The 24,771-nt window shown below is 43.4% G+C and overlaps 1 protein-coding gene across 1 annotated transcript in view; it reads left to right on the top strand.

Annotated features, from left to right (window-relative positions):
- Nucleotides 1-4,487: 4,487 nt before the first annotated feature.
- PRKACB (protein kinase cAMP-activated catalytic subunit beta) overlaps nucleotides 4,488-24,771 on the top strand; it is a 94,021-nt gene continuing 73,737 nt past the window's right edge. Inside the window, exon 1 of the mRNA XM_075615675.1 lies at nucleotides 4,488-4,939. Within this exon, the coding sequence (XP_075471790.1) occupies nucleotides 4,894-4,939 (46 nt within the window). The 5' untranslated portion in view covers nucleotides 4,488-4,893. The remainder of the gene's footprint in view (nucleotides 4,940-24,771) is intronic.

The following is a 24,771-nucleotide window of genomic DNA, read 5'->3' as shown; positions in this document are numbered from 1 at the left end:
AGCAGAAACCCAACATCTGATAAGAGGGTTCCTGAAATAAACAGTAACTGAGTTGTAATATTATATTACATTAACGTGTGCTTTCAGGTACTGTATATTTGTTTCTCCCAAATATAGTTGTTGCCGTGCTTTTGTGAATAACCAAAAACAGGATTGTTGGTAAAACAATAGATTAATGCTATAGCAGTCATTATATAGAAATGAACTGTTACTGTTCTACAAGTTACACGTATAGTTACTTTACAAAGGCAGAGGTTTGATGCAAGTTATCTTTTCACAGACTTCTGTATAGCTGTACACAAGCTTTAAAAATACACAAATCTCCGTAAGTCATATGAAAAATGATATTGATATTTTGATATATTATATATATATATATACAGTGGTTGACAAATCACCAAAAAATCTACTCGCCACACAAAAAAATCTACTCGCCACCTAGTACCAAACGTGTGCTGCTTGGGCCAATATTTACTCGCCCGGGGGTTAAATCCACTCGCCCGGGGCGAGCAAATGTATAGGTTTGTCGAACACTGTATATATATATAAATATATAGTATATATTTACCATCACATTTTAAGTTATGGTGTGCGAAAAAGGCAACCAGAAACCTCCACCGTATTGCATATAGCAAGTAAAGAGATCACTAGTGAGCACATTCACGTCTTAGGCTGGGGCCATGGTGCCTTCCCCCCATGCAGAGTCGTGCGGAGGCTGGTCAGTGAGCGGGCGCTTACCTGGCCATGGTTGACGGGCCGTGGGGGGCGTTGCGAGGGGCGTCATGGAGCTAGTTTTTCCTCATTGGGCGAACCACTCACGTGACTGGCCTGTTGCGCCAAGAAATCAGTTTGAGCTGATTTCTTGCACAACACGCGCCCCCTCCCGCTTCCGCGCGCACGCTCGCCGCATCGACGCGAACACTACCTTAAGGCAGTCTGTTTGCTCAGCGTGTGGACCCGTCCGCACGGTCTGCTGTACCATGGCCCCAGCTTTAGACAGGTCTGCAACCCTGCCTTTCACCATTATCACCTAGCATACAGTGCTTCCACTGCAGCAAGGGATTCTGGTAAATGATATGGAAATGAGCACACAGTGTGTCACCTTTTGTGTGAAAAACCATTGTTATATGGAGCCCATATAAGCTAATGCTCGCTGCTAACACAGCTTTAAAGCACAGCATGGTAATCAAATGCAAAGCCAGAGAAACCATTCACAGACATGTTTCAACCTTAATGGGGATCATCACTGTGAAGTTGGTTGTACTGCTGGCTTTGCATTTTCAAGACTGTAGGGTTTACCATCATGTTTTAAGTTATGGTGGGTGAAAAAGGCAACAAGAAACCTCCACCGTATAGCATATAGCAAATAAAAATATCACTTGTGAGCACATTCACATGTCTTAGGCAGGTCTGCAACCCTGCCTTTCACCATTATCCCCAGCATACAGTGCTTCCACTGAGAGACATCCTTGAGCAGAACGCAAGAGTCGGGATCGTGCATAGCGAGAAATTAGGGATGAGATGAAAGGAGGGATAGAAGAGTGTAAAGCTTTAAAAGTGAGGAGGAGAATTGCATGTGTGATACGGGATTTTTTATAGGAAGCCAGGAGAGCGATTTCAGCAGGGGAGACGGCGAGACAGATTTAGGAAAGAGTAGAGTGACTCTGGCAGCAGCGGTTAGGATAGATTGTAGGGGAGACAGGTTAGAAGCAGGAAGGCCGGACAGCATGAGGTTACAGTAGTCGAGACGGGAGAGAATGAGGGCCTGAGTCAGAGTTTTAGCAGTCGAGCAACAGAGGAAAGGGTGAATCTTTGTAATATTGCGGAGGAAAAAGCGACGGGTTTTAGAGACGTTTTGAATGTGAGAGGAGAATGTGAGAGAGGAGTCAAGTGTGACCCCTAGGCAGCGTGCTTGGGCTACTGGGTGAATGATGGTACTTCCAACATTAATGTGGAAGGAGGTAGTAGGGCCAGGTTTGGGAGGAAATATGAGGAGCTCTGTTTTTGTCATGTTAAGTTTAAGTCGGTGGAGGGCAATCCAGGATGATATCGCAGAGAGGCATTCCGAAACTTTGGTCTGTACAGCAGGTGTAAGGTAAGGGGTTGAAAAGTAAATTTGTGTGTTGTCAGCATAGAGGTGATATTTAAACCCAAAGAATGTGGTTAGGTCACCTAGAGAAAGTGTGTACAGAGAAAAGAGAAGAGGTCCCAGGACAGAACCCTGCAGCACCCCCACAGAGAGATCTATGGAGGAGGTGTTTGCAGAAGAGATACTGAAAGTACGATGGAAGAGGTAAGAGGAGATCCAGGATAGAGCTTTGTTACGAATAACAAGAGTATGGAGAATGTAGAGGAGAAGAGGGTGGTCCACGGTGTCAAATGCTGCAGAGAGGTCGAGTAATATGAGCAGAGTGTAATGACCTCTCTTTGGTAGCATGGAGGTCATTAGTTATTTTAGTGTGGGCTGTTTCAGTCGAGTGAGCAGTGCGGAAGCCAGATTGTAGAGGGTCTAGGAGAGAATGGGTGTTGAGAAAGTGGAGCAAGCGAGAGAATACAAGACGTTCAAGGAGTTTGGAGGCAAAAGTCAGGGGGGGAGACAGTTCGATAGTTAGAAAGACAGGTAGGGTCAAACTTGCTGTTTTTGAGTAATGGTATAATGGTTGCATGTTTGAAGAAGGACGGAAAGGTAGGTTAATAGAGCACAAGTTTCTGCAGAAGCGAGGTGTAGATGGAAATGGAGAAGGGGAGAAACGAGAGAGAGAGAATGGGATGAGGTGATGGTCAGAGAGAGGAAAGGGGGAAATGGAGAAATCAGTGAGAGAAAAGTTTTTTGTGAAAACTAGGTCTCGAGTAGAGGCCGTTCTTGTGGGTGCTAGCTGCAGTCCACTGTTGAAGGCCAAAAGAAGAGGTTAGAGAGAGAAACCAAGAAGCCCAAGGGAGAGAGGGGTCATCAATGTGGCAATGGTTTTTCAGACAAAAGGTGACACATTGTGTGCTCATTTGAATGTAATTTCTCAGAATCCCTTGCTGCAGTGGAAGCACTGTATGCTGGGGATAATGGTGAAAGGCAGGGTGCAGACCTGTCTCAGACATGTGAATGTGCTCACAAGTGATCTTTTTATTTGCTATATGCAATATAGTGGAGGTTTCTTGTTGCCTTTTTCACCCACCATAACTTAAAACATATATATGTATATATGTGTATTTATGTATATATGTGTATTTATGCATATACTGTATGTTACTTACATTTGTGATTAAACACAATGCGTAAATAATAAATGTGGATGCTCATTTATTTTAGTGGCTTTGAACCCAATTACCCACTTCCACATTCTCAGCTCATTGTCAACCACTCTGCTGCCCATAGCGGGTAGTATAAATAAAATATCTGTCATCAGATCGCCAGATTATGCCTGAACTAACGTCACACGCAATTTATATGTATTGTTAAACATGTAAATGTGTAACAAAAACAGAATTGTATTGCCTGCTGTTAGCTGTAGTACCTTTTATTGGCTAAATACAAAATATAAAAATGACATACATAAAAAAATGATATATATGTTTTTCAAATTACACGTACTGTAGGTTTTGTGAACTACACTACAGCACCTATAACTAATTTTATATAAATTGTACATTGCTCACTGACCATTATAACTGATGCATTAGGGCAGATTATAGATACGTTATTCTTACATACAGCTGCCAATGAATATGCAAATAGTACTGCAACACATGTATATTTGTCAATTCCAACCATGCCCCACACATGCACTGGTACATGGGGTTAGTTATGTCACGATATACTACACCTACAAGTATGTCTCTCTCTGTATTGTGACAATGTCCCTGTATTGGGCTCTGTGGTGACAATAACACACCAGGTACATATTGGAGCGTTGGACATAAGAGGTTCCCTCCTGTCACAGCGTGCGTGGTACACACACTCGCACACCTACTCACACTCACTCACTGACGCACTCACTCACACTCACTCGCACACTCACTCACTGATTTGCACTCACTCGCACACTTACTCACTGACTTGCACTCGCACACGCGCTTGCACACGCACTTGCACTCTCGCACAAGGCATTAATCCAGGGGTGGGTAACTCCAGGCCGCAAGGGCCACCAACAGGTCAGGTTTTCAGGATGTCCCTGCATCAGCACAGCCAAAAGTCTGGTTTTCAGGATGTCCCTGCTTCAGCACGGATGGCTCTATCAGTGGTTCAGTCTTCAATTGAGCCACCTGTGCGGAAGCAGGGACACCCTGAAAACCTGCCCTGTTGGTGGAACCCTGCCCTGTTGGTGGAGCCCTGCCTGTTGGTGGCCCTTGCTCCCCCCCAGGCCGGCAGGCGGCGGTAGTGAGGCGGTAACTGGGTGTGTGAACAGCTGCTTCCCGCTGCTGGGCCTGTCACGGTGAGGAGGGAGGGGGGAAGTGTCACCATGGCAACCAATCCCCGCCCACTTCTCCATCGGGTTCTGAGGGATTGCGCGTCACTTCCGGTGCGAGCCCTTCGCGGACAGGACCCCCGGAGAGCGGCGGCGGCCGAGCGAGTCGGTAACAGCGGCAGCGGGAGAGACGTTCCCGGGGGGAGGGAGTCAGCGGCGGCAAACCGGGACACGGATTGTTATAGCAGCGAAAGGGACGAGCCCCCCCCCCTCCTCCTGGCGAAGCAGCGAGGGATAACAGCGACATCCTCCTCACCCCCTTCCTCCCCGGCCCCCCGTGACCTCACCCCCCCTCTCTCCGGCCTCGGGCAGCCCCCCTTCTTCTCACCGGCCCGTGTCCTCCCTCCGGCCCCGGGCAGCGACATCTTCCTCAGCCACCCCCCTCCCCGGGCAACCCCTCTCCGGCCCCGGGCGGCCCCGTGTCCTCCTCACCATGGGAAACGCCGCCACCGCCAAGAAAGGAAACGAGATCGAGAGCGGTGAGTGAGGGCTGGGAGTGTGTGTGTCACTGTGTGTCACTGTGTGTCAGTGTGTGTGTGTGTGTGTGTGTGTGTGTGCGAGCACAGGGCCCATTCATTATACTCTCACCGGGCCTAGCAAGGGCTGACAGAGACCATTCCGAGCCCGGGGAGCAGCTCCGCAGGCCGGCCTGGCAGAGACCATCCTTAGCCCGGGGAGCAGCTCCGCAGGCCGGCCTGGCAGAGACCATCCCGAGCCCGGGGAGCAGCTCCGCAGGCCGGCCTGGCAGAGACCATCCCGAGCCCGGGGAGCAGCTCCGCAGGCCGGCCTGGCAGAGACCATCCCGAGCCCGGGGAGCAGCTCCGCAGGCCGGCCTGGGAGAGACCATCCCGAGCCTGGGGAGCAGCTCCGCAGGCCGGCCTGGCAGAGACCATCCCGAGCCCGGGGAGCAGCTGCGGGCCCTGGGAGCAGCTCCGCAGGCCGGCCGGCCTGAGAGACCATCCCGGGCCCGGGGAGCAGCTCTGCAGGCGGGCCTGACAGAGACCATATTGAGCCCGGTGAGCAACACCAAGAGCCGGCCTGACAGAGACCAACCCAAGCCCGGGGAGCAGCACTGGGGGCTGGCCTGACAGAGACCATCCCCGAGCCCTGTGACCCTGGGGCCGGTCAGCTTGGTGTCTTGTTTCGTTACTGAGTTGTGCCAGAGGAGGCTGGGTGGGATACAGCGGTCAGGGGGTCTCTGCCAGTGACACCTGGGGGGTGGGCGGGGGACTCTGACCTATGTCAGTGACCGTAATCTGATCATTGTGACCTCATTGAGTGAGAATCAGTGCAAAAACTGGAAGAATTGTTTTAAATGAGGGAGCGTGAGGCCTGTCAGTCTGATTTGTTTATTTGGGGTGAGTCTCATTGGAGTATGGTGTCAATAAATCCTATCCCATCCATATGTGAGGTATGGAAGGCAGAATGGCTTTGTTTGTTCCATTGAAATCTCTTTAATATTCACCGGGTTCTGAATTTCATTTGCACATTGACCGTTACGCTGGTTAAAGGAAAGAGGTGCACAATTTTTCGCTGAAGAGCTTACTGTTGAACTTAAGGTACCAGAGTAAAGGACACGGGGCCCCTGACTCCGACGCTACGTCCTCACTGTGAGGGCGTGCTGCTACTTAGGGGACAGGTGAAGCACAGAAAGTATTGTGTATATTGTGTGTTAAACAGTCTGGCCTTGGCTGAGCCCAATAATTGCTCACCTGGGGGTACCTTTAGTGACACTTGTTTGCATATCACCGTTGAAGCAAGTACAATGTTGTTGTAAAGTCTGCCTCCATCACTTTGCTTTATCTTTTCATAATGTCCGTACCTTACCCTGTTTTCCTGGCACATCCATTGGAGGCATTTTGTTATGTGTTTTAGCTCGTGAATACGTGACCTAGTTAGGCAGCAGTTCGTTGAGATTATTTGGGGTTTTCAGCCTGTTTTCCAACAAATAACAAATATGTTGCATTAATAGTAGATTTAATGATAAACGGCAATGAAACTTCAGTTTTCAAAGTCCAGGTACAAAAAATCCTTATTAACTCGTGTGGAAGTGTTATCGTAGTATAATTGATGTGGTATAAACGTATGAGCTTTGGAATCACAATTTGTGCTCATGTATACTGTAAATAGTGCATGAACGCGGTGTGCGTAGAGACTGCAGGTGTATCAAACGCAGATGTGTCGACAGCCTGGCAATGTTTGATACGAAGTGGAGAAAATGTATATCTTTTTCTTTGGCTAGAGACTTATCTGAATAGGGTATGTTTTTGGCATCTATATTCAGGGTATACTATTTTGGCCTGTTGTATAATGTGATATATAGAGCTGTCAGTTTTCAGAGTTTATTTACTGTATCGTAGATTTGAGCAATGTAAAGCCACAGGACAGAAATCATTGTACCAAACTGATTCATAAATTCAAATTTTCTGAAAATCGAAAGTATTTAATTTCTTTAAAAGCCCCACCACAAAAAATAAGCATATTTTTTAAATCCATTACGGACCACTACATACTGTACAAGGGAAGCAATCAGAAGCTGGAGTAGCCTCTCACAAAACTTTCTTTTGGCTGCCAGAATGAGGCAGTGGCCATATTGTTTCTCCCAGACAAAAAAATCTTGTACGAAAATGTCAAAGTTAAATATCTCGGGAGCCTGGGAATCGGTGTAGCTCAGAGCTCTGCAGTTTATTTCTGAGGGTCCCTTTATTTTAAATAAGGCACAAATAAATGTGGATTGCTGGTGGACTAAATGTATGAGTTCAGGCTTGTGATTGGTGCTACTACTGTATGTGTACTCATTGCATATACAGTTGCATAAAAAGTTGTAAAAAAAACTACACCCTCTTTGAATTCTATGGTTTTACATATCAGTACATTATAACAATCAACTGTTCCTTAGAAGGTCTTAAAATTAGGTAAATACAACCTCAGATGAACAACAACACATGACATATTACATGATTTAACAAAAATAAAGCCAAAATGGAGAAGCCATGTGTGAAAAACTAAGTATACCTTATGATTCAATAGCTTGTAGAACCACCTTTAGCAGCAATGAAGTAATCGTTTTCTGTATGACTATCAATCTCTCACATCGTTGTGGAGGAATTTTGGCCCACTCATCTTTACAACGTTGCTTCAGTTCATTGAGGTTTGTGGGCATTTGTTTATGCACAGCTCTCAAGTTCCAGCCACAGCATTTCAATTGGATTAATGTCTGGACTTTGACTGGGCCATTGCAACACCTTGATTCTTTTCTTTTCCTGCCATTCTGTTGTAGATTTGCTGGTGTACTTGGGATCATTGTCCTGTTGCATGACCCAATTTCGGCCAAGCTTTAGTTGTCGGACAGATGGCCTCACATTTGACTCTAGAATACTTTGGTATACAGAGGAGTTCATGGTCGACTCAATGACTGCAAGGTTCCCAGGTCCTGTGACTGCAAAACAAGCCCAAATCATCACCCCTCCACCACCGTGCTTGACAATTGGTATGAGGTGTTTGTGCTGATATGCTGTGTTTGTTTTTTGCCAAACGCGGCGCTGTGCATTATGGCCGAACATCTCCACTTTTTGGTCTCGTCTGTCCAAAGGACATTGTTCCAGAAGTCTTGTGATTTGTTCAAATGCAACTTTGCAAACCTAAACCTTGCTGCCATGTTCTTTTTAGAGAGAAGAGGCTTTCTCCTGGCATCCCTTCAAAACAAACCATACTTGTTCAGTCTTTTTCTAATTGTACAGTCATGATCTTTAACATTTAACATGCTAACTGAGGCCTGTAGAGTCTGAGATGTAACTCCTTGGGTTTTTTGCAATTTCTCTGAGCATTGTACGGTCTGACCTTGGGGTAAATTTGCTGGGATGTCCACTCCTGGGAAGATTGACAACTGTCTTGAATGTTTTTCACTTTTGAATAATCTTTCTCACTGTAGAATGATAGACTTTAAATTGTTTGGAAATTGCCTTATAACCCTTTCCAGATTGATGGACAGCAACAATTGCTTCTCTAAGATCATTGCTGATGTCTTTCCTCCTTGGCATTGTGTTAACACACACCTGAATGTTCCAGACGAGCAAACTGCTAAAACTTCGGCTTTTATAGAGATGGTCACACTTGCTGATGTCTGCTACTTATCTTAATTCCTATGGAAGCAGTAAGGGTGTACTTAGTTTTTCACACATAGCTTCTCCATTTTGGCTTTATTTTTGTTAAATAAATCATGACACGGTGTAATATGTCATGTGGCGTTGTTCATCTGAGGTTGTATTTACCTAAGTTTAAGACCTGCTAAGGAACAGATGATTATTATGTCCTGATATGTAAAACCATAGAATTCAAAGAGGGTGTACTTTCTTTTTCACACAACTGTATACTGTACAGGGCTTGTAAAAATGTACCTACCAGGAGGGACCACTGCTGCTACAGAGCCTCTTAGGAAGCAAAGCTGTCATTTAGTGATCTGCTTTCTGAATGTGCACCCCATTATACACGGCATTATGGGGTGCGACTTCATGAAGCAAGAGTGGTGATTGGTTGGTGGTTTGTGTGCTGTTTTGGTGGAACATTGTATGAATTTGATTTCACACTGTCAATGGATAACACCATTTACTGTGGAAATGGATCTTCTAGTCGCCCTGCTACATTTACTTCTTTCTCCCTCTTTATTTTCTTAAGAAAGGGTTGCTGTATTTGTAAGCTATTCCTTTTTATAGATGCGTAATGTCATTGACTCTCTCATATGTACTTAATCACCCTCAAAGCCAGAAACCAATCTTTTTATTTTTATGCAAACTCAAATTTTTCTTATCAATTTATTCGTACAAAAAAGAACGCATTCACAGTATTTTATTCCCCCCTGCCCTTGGCCTGTCCCTACCTATAGATGAAAATGTCAACTGAAAAGGTGGAATCTTAGCCTGTTGGAGATGACCACAGCCTCGAACAGGAAGGTCTACAGAGTCTGTGTTTTATTTTACCATGTTTACATACAAACTTTAACCCATTATTTTAAATATTTGAGATTTATCCTAACTGGTTAATTTTAGACCTGAGATGGTGTGGTTGTCCCAGCTCTGGGTTAAAGCGGCTTTCCCGGCTGCCGTGTGTTCTTTTCTTTTTCTTTACATGTTACCTAAATCCGGAGGTCTCACAGGTTTTTTTGTGTCCTGATTTTGGTACATAAAAACACATTTTGGGGGCCGACTACAAACATGGCTGCCTGGGTCACCGATTGAAAGCGTGACATGATCTCCTGATGTTACAACTGTTCTGTTGGCCAACGGAGCGAGACAGCTGGTTTGAGCATAGCTAGGTGCTCCAGAATCGGGGGACCACGGATGAGCTCTGGATTCCCTGGGGGAGAGGAAATATTTTTTTTTATATCCGGGGTTCCTTCTTTTAGTCCTCCACTTACCTTTTGCTCTTTAGTAACTGGAAATCTCTTTATATACCCCTTCCACCTTTCCTTAGCAGCCATTTGCAGTCTTCTCCTTGGCACTTTTGGGTCAGAGCATACACATCCTGCTGCCCGGCAGTGCCTGGCCACGCATGGGTACTTGGTCCCTCCAGAGCACACTACAAAGCCTGGGTCAAGGGTAGAGGGGTTTCATATAGGATGAACAAGTTTAATTATGCATATTTTTCTCCTGTCCTCTGTACTCACACTAGCCTAAATACAAGTAAGTTATGACAGCTCATATGTGTACATTCTCCACCCTCAAAGCTGTTTCAGACAAGGAACTTATGGCAACCTTTGCTGTTCTTGGTCCCTAACGAAGATTGCAGTGGGTAGTGAAGTTCTGGCATTGGGCAGAATCAATCAGCAGAAGTTATGTTGTGCGCTGACGTTATATTTTAAAAGAACTATGGTTTGCTTAGGGGGTTTCACTTTTGTAGTGTTCTAAGATATCCTAGTAGTATCTTTATCTAAACTGGGACTAGACTTCCATTCCACAAATAGTTGTTTATTTCTGGCACGGTGGATTTCTATAGCACAGACATAGACTAACAGGCTCAAAGTTGTTGTCATTGTGAACAGTATTCTAAAAGTAGGTAAATGAATCCTGCTCAACCACTTGAGGTCACAAGGTCAACAACAAAATAACAATTGACATTTACAGAGCATGTGTCATGTAAATATGATCTTATAATTCCTGACAGTTACATGTCATTGCTATAGATGCAGCCATATCTGTGATGGGATTTCCTTGTAGCATGCTGCTACAGCAGGGATGGGCGACTCCAGGCCTCAAGGGCCATCACCAGGGCACGTTTTCAGGATATCCCTGCTTCAGCACAGGTGGTGCAGTTTTCAACAGAGCTACCGATTGAGCCACCTGTGCTGAAGCAGGGATATCCTGAAAACTTGACCTGTTGGTGGCCCTTGAAGATAAGTTGCCCACCCGTTTGCTACAGTGTACTATATACAAGGGCAAAAGTTTACAAATTCAGTTCTAAGTAATTTGGTCCTTAACTTCTTGGAAGATTAAAAATTAAGGAATTATATTTTCACAACCAGTTACATTTGTGAAGTCCATCAAAACATTCCAACTCTGTAAATGGTACGTGCTTTGTTTTAGTGTTTTTTGTATGGTTCCATGTATTTGGTGGCTCGTTTTCTGGGTTTATGATCAATTCCTAAGCAGCCTTTACCTCGTTGAATTCATATCCTGGAACATACATAACTGCATTTCATCACACTATTTATTACAGTAAATTAGTTGCAAACATGCAAAGCTCCTTGGAATGTATGGATGAAAATATCTGTGTTTAATGCCATTACGTATTTTACTCAACTGTGAGGGAGTTTTTATTAAAGCGGTCATCTTTTAAGTACACAATAAGTCCTTACTACAAAATTACTGTTACTGAAGGTTGTTGAATAACTGGGCGTATGATGTATTGGTTAATTACAGATGTTATGTGTATCCCCGAGCAGAACATTTGTTGTTGGACTGATGAGGCTTGTGATAATGATTTATGGTGTGTGTGTGTGGTTTTTTTTTGTTTAAAACATTTTTGCGGATTTATGTCATTAAAAAAATAAAAAAGTTATTAGCAAGCCCTGTTAAATCGATAATATTTTAGATGCATAGTATAGGTGTGCTGTGGGTTTCACAAGGCTACACGACATCTATGTCCACAAAGTCACGAATAGAAAGTCACAACTTCGCCTCCTGATGACATTGCAACTTTACATTGGCAGTGGGAGAAAGCCCTGACCCTGTGGCCACTTTCTGTCTACTGAGCAAGAATAAACCTATCAAATGATTAGGAACTGTGGGTCTCCTGAAGTAGAGACCCCATGGATCAGTCTCGCGTGACAATCACCCACCCCGTTCGTGCAAGCTGAAAACGCAAACAAACACAAAATCACGACCAGGTGGTACTGCACTGAGAACCTGTAAACCACTGCACTAAGGTACCAGAGACTGCATGTAATGTGTCATTATTTAATGCATCATTATTGATGCACATTTGCATTGCTTGTTTTTTTGTTGTCATATTTTGTTGTGTTTCTTGCTTGGACTCCATTTTTTTGGCTGAGCCTCTTATGGAATGCCAGAAAGTGGTAGAGAATTGTTTGACAGTGAATCTCAGTTTTATAGTATTTGAAACCACATTTTATTTTCTGGACCTATTCAAAATTAGGAGCAGTTGCTGTAATCGGCATCTTCTGCTTCAGTTCTCCTATGGTTGTCTGGGAGCGGCAGGAACTCTGGGCACAGTGGACATTATGCAAATACCATAAGGACAATTAAAACTTGACGGCCCTCGTTGTTATTGCAACATAAGATTCCTGGCCCCCTGGGTTAGGAGGAAAATGGTTGCTGGATAATGCCAGAATGCACTGCTCCTTTTACTGTTGGATATCAGTAGTGGCGGGCAGCAATACATGCACCCAACTGGGGACAACCAGGGTTACCCCTGTAGCCATCTTACATTTTTTAAACAGGACTGATTTTTTTTTTTTTTAATTTGTGCCCACCCTTAAATTTTTGTTTCAGTTGATGTAACTGAATTAAAATCTCCAAATTGGGATATTTGTATGTTCAAAGGCATATTACCACATTCAACCTAGTGTGGTACCTTGAAATGAACATGTAATATTAAAATTGGCTTGCCGTGTGCATTTATAATTAACATATAGCTACACAAAGACAAGACCACAACAGAGAAACAGTATGCTGGGTTAGGTCGTGTCCATAGTGGAACACGCTAGCTTTCGCACTCCTTCGTGACCCGGTTTCGCGCTTGAAATACTAACTTGTTTGTATTGCGACGTGCCGCTCTCCCTGTAGAGCACGTGCTGGCGCACTAAGCGCATATGCAGTGCCGTCAGTGGTTTTTCCTGCACTGTGGACGCGGCCTTAAAGGCACCACACAAATTGAGCCTTGCAAGCAGCCTGATACTCTGCAGATTTGTAGCGACTTCCGATTAGTTGTCTCCGATTGTAACGATGTGGGGAAACTCAATATAGGCACACTCAATATACAGTTTCTCATGTATTTTCAGAGGAGTTAATGAGTGCTTCAGCATTAGGTGAGACCTTTTTTATTTGGGCTAGCAATAGATATTATAAGACAAGTTTTCGCGAGTTCTCCCCTCATCCTCAGGTCAGCAATACTGATTTACAGAGACTCCATGAGCTTAACACAGAGGAGTTGAACTATATAATACCCGGTTTTATTCTGTCAACGAGTTTTGTGGGACCGTGCTTAGCTCCTTGTCATGAAGGTTTGTGTTCTTACTGGTACTTCACTGGATCCCCAAATATTGCAGTCTTCCCTTTTATCCACACTTTCACCTTGCTCACTTAATGCCTTCACAAGACCAGGTATTTAGTGGTACAGTTTACGAACACCACAAAGTTTTTTCTGTTCCTGTATTCTTTCAAAGTATTTTCACATAGATGTGTCATTAGGGTAATGTAAACGGCAATTTACCGAACACTATATATAACAGACAGTAAAGTATATAATACGGGTTATACATTTTTACCGTGAGAAATGGCTTGTTTTGTGGTTTGACCTGAAAACAGTTAAGAAATATTGTTTACTCTTGTCCTAATTACTGACAGGAAATTACAGGTAACTCATAGTTTTAATGTAGTCTGAGCCTAGTCTAGTGAGCACATTCTGATTGGTTAGCAAGGAACATTTAGTTGTATTGTATAAGCAACTTTTCAAGGAGTATTTTTAGTTAAATATTCCATGTATGTCTTTGAAAAGTAAACTTCAAATGTAAACTGACACCAGTGAATCCATTACTGAAAATGTAACTTTTCAATACCAATGTAATTCCGTATTCTATTTTAAAGTGTGTTTATATTGAAAATGTTGCAGAAAATCTCTACAATAGGGATTTTAATCCCCCCCCCCCCCCCCAAAAAAATGGTAATGGCAGATACTTTACTTTAAAGACATATATTTAATTTCTTGCTCTATTTTTTTAATTTAAGAACTCTAGGTATGTTATTGTGATGTATACTATATCATTTGGAAGGATGTTCTTATTATTTGTAGGTACTTGGGGATAAGTAAAATGGATTTCTGTTCAGTCAGAAGACATTTTTAAAGGGTTCTGCAATTAAAAGGTTAACCTATTTTTGACGAATATGTCAACATTGGTCGATCGATCCTATTATTGGCTAATATGAAGAAAGCATCCAGGCTTGTTAAAGTTAAAACACTAAATAGATCCTAAATAATTTTCCTGTTTTGAGTTATTGTTAGTCGGCATGTGTGGCAATGCAAATGATTATTTTGAACCCACAGAAAAATGATTACATTGCTTATGCTGTACTGAAGATTTTGCAATAAAGTTATTTCCTCTTTAAACTATTGCATATGATCTTTGACACATCTGAATTGTTTTTTTATTTTTTTTTTATTCCCCATTGGATATTACAATGACTATGGTCATCTGGAAACATTAAGAACATTGTTCAGAGTTTGCATGTTAACTAAGCTTTTAGTTTGTTACCAATCTGTGTTATCCATGCAAACATAGTTACCGGCCTTCCAAGTTTAAGAAAATGATAGCTGCTTTCATAGTTGATGTAATTGCTAACTGCATGAATTGCACCTCCATAAACGTGTGTGTGCGTGTTGCGTGTGTGTGTTGCTCTATGGTAACGTCTCCCCAAAGTTTTGTCGCGTGTTTTGATCAAAATAATATACTATTTAGCATAGTAATATAGCATTATACTACTGTATGTATTTTAAAGGCTCCAACTCTTCTGAGGCCACGTTCTGAATAAGTAAGAAGAACCCCCCTCTTAAATACCGTAGCACTTTGTTTAGTAGTGGGTAACACCACTTCAAATACACACCTTGCTGAAGTGTTTTCCACTGAGATCATAATCGGTGCCTCACTTGGACTGGTTTAATATATGTGCAAAAGCAACAACAGCAAATATTTTAGTAGCAGAATATGGATGGAGAAATAAACAGACTTTTTTTTTTAAATTGGTAAAAAAAAAAGGAAAACTGGCATTGCCTCCTGTTTGTTTACAGGTGAAGGTGAAGGGGCAGGTAACGTGTGAGCAAAATGATGTAATGGCAGGATTCTGTTACCTTTTATGTTCTGTCTTTTGTTTGACTTATTTTTGTTAAGTACCCTTTTGTCTTTGTTAGCTGGTTCTCTAACTGGAATTGTGGGTCCATAAATCTTGTTTGTTAGCAATGACGTTGCGGAAACAAGATGAGCAATAACCCTTTTTGGAGCATGTCTGCTGCAAATGAAAGGTTTAAAAATTCCAAAGTCTTAAGGTATCAGTCACACCATATTTGACCAGTTTAACCTGTTATCACTGTCACTAGTTAATCTTGTAGTCCACAGTTATGCAAACTAAATGGTAGTTGTGTACCTTTTGTTACTCTGTATATCCTTCATTTCAGTGAGAGAGTTCTCACGTTTGTAACATAGTTCCCGCCTTGACTACTGCAACCTTCTAGTTGGCATTCCCCTATCCACCTAGACATCCAAATGCTGCAGCCAGACTCGTGTACCCCACTCCTCAAATCCCTACACTGGCTTACAAAGCTCTCCACTAGCCTGTCTCTCTGCCCCCCCCCCTTACATCTCACCCCTCACCCCCAGATATAGCCCTAAATGCTCCCTATGTTTGGCCCATTACATCCGCCTTTCCTTCTGCATTATTACCCCCTCTCGTTCCGCCTCCCATGCTGCCCCCTCTGGAATTCCCTACCACCAACCATCAGACTCTCCTCCAGCTCTCAGACATTGAAACCATTCCTGAAATCTCACATTTTGGAAGGAAGCATATCTGGCATACCCCTAACATACTCCTATACATATACCCCCTCACCCCCCGCCCCGAACCTCCTCTCTCCATACTTTAACTCCCCCCTCTAATCCCATTGGGATAAACTGTGAGGCTACACCAACACCCCCTAACAACCACATCCTCAAACCTTTTATGGGATCATTCTCCATCCTGAGCCATATTAACACTTCACCTTTTGTTTGAACATTGTCCCACAATCACACTAGAGTGTAAGCTCACACGAGCAAGTACTTCATTACCTTCTGTATCTGTACACATCTGTCCTTATTTGTATGTAATTTACATCTCTCTGTACCCTCATTGTACTGATCTGTGGAATATATTGGTGCTTTACAAATTAAAGATAACAATAGTTAATTTTGTGTTTACCTGATTATCTTGCTGTTATTACAAAAAATCATAGCCACTAGAGGCCCAACATTTTCATTGCAGAGTAATGCAGTGCAGGGTAATGCAGTGCAGGGTAATGCAGTGCAGGGTAATGCAGTGCAGGGTAATGCAGTGCAGGGTAGTGCAGTGCAGGGTAGTGCAGTGCAGGGTAGTGCAGTGCAGGGTAGTGCAGTGCAGGGTAGTGCAGGGTAGTGCAGTGCAGGGTAGTGCAGTGCAGGGTAGTGCAGTGCAGGGTAGTGCAGTGCAGGGTAGTGCAGTGCAGGGTAGTGCAGTGCAGGGTAGTGCAGTGCAGGGTAGTGCAGTGCTGGGTAGTGCAGTGCTGAGTAATGCAGTGGTGTGTAGTGTTGTACCGGGTCCTACGTTTTCTGAAAACCGGCTCACTTTTTAAAAATAAACCACTGGGATTGTAGATGGAAACATATTGTTTTTGTTGTTTTAGTGCTTGGTTTAAGAAACGTGTGAAGCATATTGGGTTTGGGAGGAGTGGCTTTCTGTTCAGCTGCCTGAGGTGATCTCTAATTAGAGAATGTAGATCAAGGTTTGCTGGGGTTGGGCAATAGACCAGTAGCATAGTAATACGTGAAACTTGCCATTATACATTGCCTCTCAACCCTCCTCTTCTGCCCCGTTCCTCTCCCCCTTTCCACCACGTGCCCCTTAAGTGTGTGCATAAGAGGGGGTGAGTGTTGTACATTGAGAAGAAAAAGGTGCCGTAGTAGGGTTTTAGTTTATTGTAAAATAATTTTCATTAAAAAAAATCAAACGTAAAATAAAAATATAATAAAACATTGTTGCTTTTACGTTTATGAAGATTGTAATGCATATTTCTAAAAAGTATATTGCACAATAAATGACCTGGGACAGTTTTTGATGACTTAAAATCGTTATTGTGGAAAGTTTTTTGTTTTTATATCGCCCAACCCTAGTCTGTGCCAAACAGTCACTGCTAGTGACAGAGGGGGCTTTTAACCGCACACACCATTTCATGCTGACAGCTAAATGCTGAGAAGAATACAAGTGTTCTTGCTATACCCAAATAGTGTAGTTCAAATTACAAAGCAAATACTTAACATTTGTTTTCCGTGCCTCCAAAACTGAAAGAGCAAAATAGCTGTTTATTATTAGTTTCACTGCCAGAGCGAGCGAACAATGAATTTCAAGCGAGTTAACTTGAGGAAAGATTGTATTTGTCTCTGTTTGCCAGTAGAAGCAGCACAGACACAATCTGCTGCATCACCGTTTATATATGGGAAAATTATCTTTACCTTCATGGTGACCTTGGGAACTGTTTGCTTTGGCATAAGCCTGCTCCATTGACGAACTGACATGGCGAAGAGCACGTGAGTTCATAGCTTGATGATACTGTGTAAACAATAGTAAAACACAGTGCCTTTGTATACCGTTAAGAGTCCTGATTGTTACATATTTTGCTTTCATAAACTAACCGTGTTTTTCAGCCGGGGATCCTATGAACCACTGGGTTCCGCAGGCATTCCTAACGGGTTCCCTGCAATTTTCAGGTCATTCGAAAATTGTACCAAATACAGAATAATGTACAATGCATCTGATCTGACGTGCATTCAATCTGAACCTCTTCAGTGTACATCTGTGTCGCCCCAAAGGCGTGACGCCTGATTGGGCTCCACAAGAGCTGCTCCCCTCTGCACAGGACCAGCGTGCTATTGGTTAACATTTGCTTGCACTTTGTGGAATGTCAACCGCACCCACTGGAATGTTAATGAGCCAAGAGGACAAAACTTTGCAGCTGCATTCAATCTGAACCCCTTCAGTGTACATCTGTGTTGCCCCAAAGGCGGACAGCCTTTGGCGCAGCTGAAGGCCAGCCAAAGGGTGTGAGCAGTTTGCTGCCATTCGCTGATGTTTGGTGGTGATAAAGCTTCTCTATTTCAATCTGAAACTCATCAGGCTTTTATCCCCCTGTACCCAATTTTCCAACTGCCTGTCCATGAAATGTCTGAATTGACTGTATAATCTCTGTTCTTTTAATGTAACCAGGTATTGTTATAACTCTGTGCCCAGGACATACTTGAAAACAGGAGGTAGCTCTCAATGTATTACTTCCTGGTAAAACATTTTTTATAAATAAATTTTAGAGAGGGTTGGGGTTCCTTACAATGCATCTGATCTCAGACTTGCTATTAGAGAGGGTTGGTGTTCCTCAGAATTTCACAATATAATTATAGGGTTCCTTAATTAAAAAAAGTAAGTTAAAAAAAAAAACCTCTGAACTAACGCATGTATAATCTGATCCTAAAGCAAAATACCAACAGTAAAGGCATATTTCCACCAGTCATTGAATTATAGCTCAACCCCGTTATAACGCTGTGCTTGGAGTCCAAAGAATCACATCGTGTTATAAGCGGATCGCGTTAGAAATAATGTACAATTGTATGCATTGTACAATAAAGTATTTAAGAGACCAATAATCGTGTTGTAAAGTATTCATAAATACGAAAATTGGGAGCCCACGCGTGCATCGCGTTATAAGCAGATTTGCATTGTAATAGATCGTGTTATAATGGGGCTGTGCTATATCTGCTCGTCTCTGCTCGTCTGTATCTGCTTTTCTCCGTGTATCTGCTCGTCTCTGTGTGTCTGCTCTTCTCTGTGTGTCTGCTCTTCTGTGTGTATCTGCTCGTCTCTGTGTGTCTGCTCTTCTCTGTGTGTCTGCTCTTCTCTGTGTGTCTGCTCTTCTCTGTGTGTCTGCTCTTCTCTGTGTGTCTGCTCTTCTCTGTGTATCTGCTCTTCTCTGTGTATCTGCTCTTCTCTGTGTATCTGCTCTTCTCTGTGTGTCTGCTCTTCTCTGTGTGTCTGCTCTTCTCTGTGTGTCTGCTCTTCTCTGTGTGTCTGCTCTTCTCTGTGTGTCTGCTCGTGATCACCTGAACACTCTGCTGACTTCCTATTAACTTCCTTATAAACTACAACATTCTCCTCCTTTTTAAGGTTCCTCACTCCTCTGCACCTCCATTTATCTCAACACTGATCTGTTATTACACTACTACTCGCCTCTTACACGAAACCCAAGGTTGCAGTAGAGGATTTCATAGGCATCCCTGAACCCTAAAGGGTTCTGTAATTTTCTAGTTATTTGAAAATGTTATTAAATACAGAATTTACCAAATACAGAAGAATTTAATATGCATCTGATCTCAGACACGCTAGTACAGAGGGTTGGGGGTTTCGCAGAATTTCACAATATAATTCTAGAATTCCTTAACAAAAAAAAAAGTTAACCTTTGTTCTACCGTCTTAAACCGGTTTCCCGAATCTCTTCTTACCGATGGAACACTCTTCCACTCAGTATTTGTCTTGCACTTTCACTTTCCGCATTCACACCCCTGCTAAAAATTAACCTCTTAAAATAAGCAGCTCATTCAATTTTCTGCACCTTCTACGAGCTCCATATGCTCTTGACCCCTTGACAGCACTTTTAATAATGCAGTTTTACTTCTCCTGTCTGTAAGCATCCCTTTGCCTTGTGTTGTCATTTATTTATCCCCATTGATTGTACTTTATTTACCTTGTAGTATAATTTTGTAAAGCCATACATAGTCACGCGTCTCTCCTCTCCACCCCCCCAAGACTGCTGCATCGTTCATTTCCCCTCCTCCACTTATCTTTTTGTGATATATAATTCATTCTTCTGTGATGCTTGCTGTCACATTTACTGAATGGACCTTTGTGGTACCAGGACTTAGAACAGCAAATGAAATAAGGCTTTCGGTAATGTTGTAAATAATCAACCAGGTTCTTCAGCAAAAACAATGCTTTATACAGAAAAAGTACAACTTGAGACCATTTCCTGGTAAGATTGTTCTAATACAAAGCGGCTTATTCATTCATCTTTACGGTGCCCCCTACACACCTGGTACTGCATGGCCTACGCCAGTGGGTATGGCAATAAAGCGGCCTGTCTGATGGTCTAGGAGGTTTGGCTGCGGCCGCTTGGACCGTCACGCTACCTAGAACGTCCGCTCTGATGAGCCATCTATAAATGTTCTGCACAGGACATTTAAAGATGGCGTGCAGGCGCGGCTTGTATAGGCAGTTTTGTGGGACATTTTAAACATTCACTTTTCAGACCTGGCTGGTCGGAGCGGTCGGGCGCAGCAAACCTGGGCTTATAGGAGCAGGTTTGCGTCGAGATGTCCAGTGGTGAGCTGACCTGCGGTGACGTGTTGCGGCAGAGCACCCGCGGCATTTTGATCGCGGCCAAACGTCCCATTACGCTGCCTGATCGACATGGAAGTGCAGACTCTTTTCTAAGCAAGATTTGCAGGGTACGTCTTGTGGCATTCAAAGGGTTTAAAATGCAATCTGTAGTATTGAAAAAAAATACACATTGTTTTTGTCGGCTTTAATATCATTTTCTTTTTAGCCCTTATTATAAATGATAAAATATTGCTGCCATTTCTTCTCATTTGGAAAAATGTATGAAAAGCATTAAATAATGCCGTGTTTATAGTGGCAGCGACGGGTGCGAACAAAAGACCTCTTCTCTGAGGTCGCCGATAGAGCGCGCAAGCGATCCTCAAGAAGACAAACAATTCTGTCTTTGCCGCGCCCTGTTACGTGCGCGGTTCAGTCAATGAGGGTGAACCACTCGCGTGACGTCACAGCCACGCCTCCCCATTGCCTCGGACCTCCATGTAGGTTTCACGCGCGATTGCACAGGCTCCGCCGCACGTGGCCACTATAAACACAGCCTGTGTTTGTGTGTGTTTAAAGCATGCACATTAAAGTGTTTATTACAAGTAAAAAAGTGCAACTGCAGAGATCAGTAAGCTTTGCAATGATGTCCATATGGAGCTGTGCCTTTAGTATAGACATCATTTGATTTTCATTTTTAATGTAGCTGCTGGAATTGGGCAAAATTAAAAGCTAGTGCATCAGGCCAAGGTAACTTTTATTATGCGTAGGCCAGAAAACCAATGCACACAAACAGCACTTTCCAGACACTGCTTTTTACAGGTCTGTTTGGGAATGCAGCGCCTGCTGCTGCCGGGGCGTGGTGTTTGGTAGAGCTGGCAGGGCGTGGCGTTTGGTAGAGCTGCCGGGGCAGGGCGTGGTGTTTGGTAGAGCTGGCAGGGCGTGGCGTTTGGTAGAGCTGGCAGGGCGTGGCGTGGCGTTTTGGTAGAGCTGGCAGGGCGTGGCGTTTGGTAGAGCTGGCAGGGCGTGGCGTTTGGTAGAGCTGCCGGGGCAGGGCGTGGCGTTTGGTAGAGCTGCCGGGGCAGGGCGTGGCGTTTGGTAGAGCTGGCAGGGCGTGGCGTTTGGTAGAGCTGCCGGGGCAGGGCGTGGCGTTTGGTAGAGCTGCCGGGGCGTGGTGTAAACTGGTGGATGCTGTGCTGAACTCCACCACATAATCCCGGCCTTTATCATATCGGGTCAATTTACCAAGACTCCTTTCATTGTGAGTAACGTTATTTAGAGACTCAGTCACAGGTAGCCATGTTACCTATGTTTTTAGATGTCTTGGTAAGCACATCCACGTAATTTGTAGTAAAATTTCTACACGTTGTAGTGGTTGGCATTGTAGGTATATTGTGTAGGGAAGAAAAATACTGTGTTGGGTTTTCTCTTAAACCCATTTTTTCCGCGGCACAATAAATCTGTTCCCTTTGACGTTTCATTAGACCAGAGGGGTTCAACTGCAGTCCTCAAGTCCTCCCAGCAGGTCACGTGGTCAGGATATCCCTGCTTAAGTGTCTCAGTCAGTGACTTCGACTGAGCCACTTGTGCTGATATCCGTAAAACCTGACCTGTTGGTAGCCCTCGAAGACTGGAGTTGGCTTCCCCTGCAGTAAGCATCTTATTTGTGTAACCCTTCCTGCTCAGTTTCATAGGGAGATTACATCGGTAGGATTTATATGGTTATTCCGCATGGGTTACCTTTACTCGGTGGCTGGATTCAGGCAGCTGGGCGATGAGGTAGCAAGGATGTAGAATGCGCGCTAGGAACCTTTGCAATGCAACTGTCATTTATTTGTTTTCCCAAGGTGTTACATTTGTATGTATGTATATAATCCGTAAATGAATCGTATGCACTGAGTTTGAAGCGGTGGAACCTGGTTCAATTTCTGGTGTTGGTTCCTTGTGACATTGGGCAAGTCACTTTATCTCCCTGTGCCTCAGGCACCAAAAACATAGATTGTAAGCTCCACAGAGCAGGGACTGTTTGCAAAATGCCTCTGTAAAGCGCTACATAAAACTAGCAGCGCTATACAAGAACAAACAATTATTATTATAATTGAATAGAGTATACTATTTTAAATTATATTATACCCTTACACAAATTTTAATGTAGTAATATGTGCCTCTTAGCAGAGGTGTGTTTGTCCATCCTAGCACTGGCAGTACTGGAGAGCGAAACTCCACCTATGGAATTATTTTCTTTGCTTTTCACCAAGGTGATTTATACAAATGAACTATATGTAAGGTATGATGAAGGTTTTTATCATGAAAATGGTATTTCAAATATTTGTAACTTGCAGTGTAACTTTTGCAGCCCAGTGTTTGTTTTACAATTTCAAACTGCCGTTAAAAAAAAAAAAAAATTCCCCCCATTCAATATGTGCATCATTAAAATCTCCACACGGACAAGTGATTAGCTAAGTTGCTGATCGATTGGTTCGCCTGTAATTGATCGCCACATCGGGAGTTATTTAATTCACTGTTAGGGCTGCACAAGTACCCAGGATGCAAAGTTCTGTGTGGAAGATCACGTGGCGAGGCAGGCCTAGATACAATTGGTGCACTGCTAGCGAGAGGGCAGGGCTCAAGAGCCAAAGCCTGTCCCTGAAGAGTAAGTGGGTGTGACTTTGTAAATGGTTTCTATAGAAACAAAAATACTTGCTACATTAGAATACATTAAAAAAGTCTTTAAATTATTATTTTAATATTGTCATATGGTACAAAACTACCCCCCCCCACTCCTCCCCGCCCACGCATGTAGGATATTGTTTGAACTGCAGCTTTAATTGTTGTTGATTTTAGGAAATACTTTCCTAAGGAGGCAGCCGCTGTAAAGCTGTGATCTTTTTGGTTGCTTTTTATTTGAAATTCAGATTTTTGGATAATTCCCAGCAATTTGTTGCAGATAATAGGTAGCTTTCTGTTTTATTGCATAACCACTGTCCAAGTGCGTCAAAAATGTCTTGGAGAAACATAGTACATTCTGTCTCCACACATCTGCCTGAGGTCATTACTCAAGGCAATCCGTTTCCGAGAGATAATTATGTTTAATTTTACGAAGTGTGGGCTTTGAGAAAGGGAAAATTAGTTGCAAAGATGCATTATTATTGACTTTATGTAAATCAGTCATTAAGGAAAGCAAACAAGATGCTAGTTTCACTGACATTTTTGAAGATTATCCATAACCCTTAAAAAAATAAATAAAAATAAAAACTGTATCCTAAAGCTGGAAGATCTGTTTGCCACCCCAGTATAACATGGATTATTTGTATCAGCTATGTGCCACAGCTCAGAATTGTGCTTTATCCGATGTCGGAACAGATTATCTGACGCTCACCACCGTGGATTAACATTGGATCCGCAATCCGACGGTTTGCAGGACGGATTCCGGCGGATATTACCGAGGACCGCCTCTATCTTATTCTGTCACATACTCTCATGTGACGGGGTAGATTCCCTGTCTGGTTATCTGACGTATATATAGCTGTTAAGTGCAGCAGTGACGGGGTTAAATCCCAGCCAGAGTTAATTGGCTTGTTCTCAATTGGCTCACCTAGAGCGTGTTAAAAGCGGAGGAGGAGGAGCCTGGAAGAAGGTCTAAGTAGATGGTTTTGACTATACTCTGTGAGACCGCTGGACTTTCAAAAACCCCTTTACCTACATGATTATTTACCCTACAGAGGACACGGCCCTAACGGAACTAGAGCTTGCTGACAAAGGGCACAGCCCTATTCGGGACTTTTGATGTTGATGGTTATACTATGCAGAAAGTAAGAAAGTAAGCTCTTGTGGTTCATGTTTTGAGGCTGAATAAAAGCCTTTCCTCAGAAAACCCACGTGTTGCTTTCTCATTGCAACACTCCATATACACACGTGGTAAGAGGATGGCTTCGAGTTATACCCACCCTTTGTGGGCCTAGATCAGGGGCGCGCAGAGTGGGGTTACGGCTGTTAAGATTTTCTGGGGGGTGGGGGCGCGGCCGTTAGAGCCCTGCGCTTCCCTGAAGGCATTTAAAATAAATGCCGGGGAATCACACAAGGCCTCTGTAACTTTTTACTTACCTTGGTTCCAGCGACGCGTCTCCATGGCAACCGGCGTCAAATGTTGGTGTTGCACTTTTATATTTCTGTTGGCTTAGATCAGTGGTTTTCAACTTTTTTTTTTGTTAAGGAACCCCAGAATTTGATTATGACATTCTGGGGAACCCCAGCCTCTCGCGCCACTCGCACTCTTTCACACTCGCACTCTTTCACACTCGCACTCTTTCACACTCGCACTCTTTCACACTCGCACTCTTTCACACTCGCACTCTTTCACACTCGCACTCTTTCACACTCGCACTCTTTCACACTCGCACTCTTTCACACTCGCACTCTTTCACACTCGCACTCTTTCA

This window comes from Ascaphus truei, chromosome 10, assembly GCF_040206685.1.
Source record: "Ascaphus truei isolate aAscTru1 chromosome 10, aAscTru1.hap1, whole genome shotgun sequence".
NCBI classification, from domain to species: domain Eukaryota; kingdom Metazoa; phylum Chordata; class Amphibia; order Anura; family Ascaphidae; genus Ascaphus; species Ascaphus truei.
Note: the sequence above shows the minus strand (reverse complement) of the source record. Positions and strands in the feature narration are given on the sequence as shown.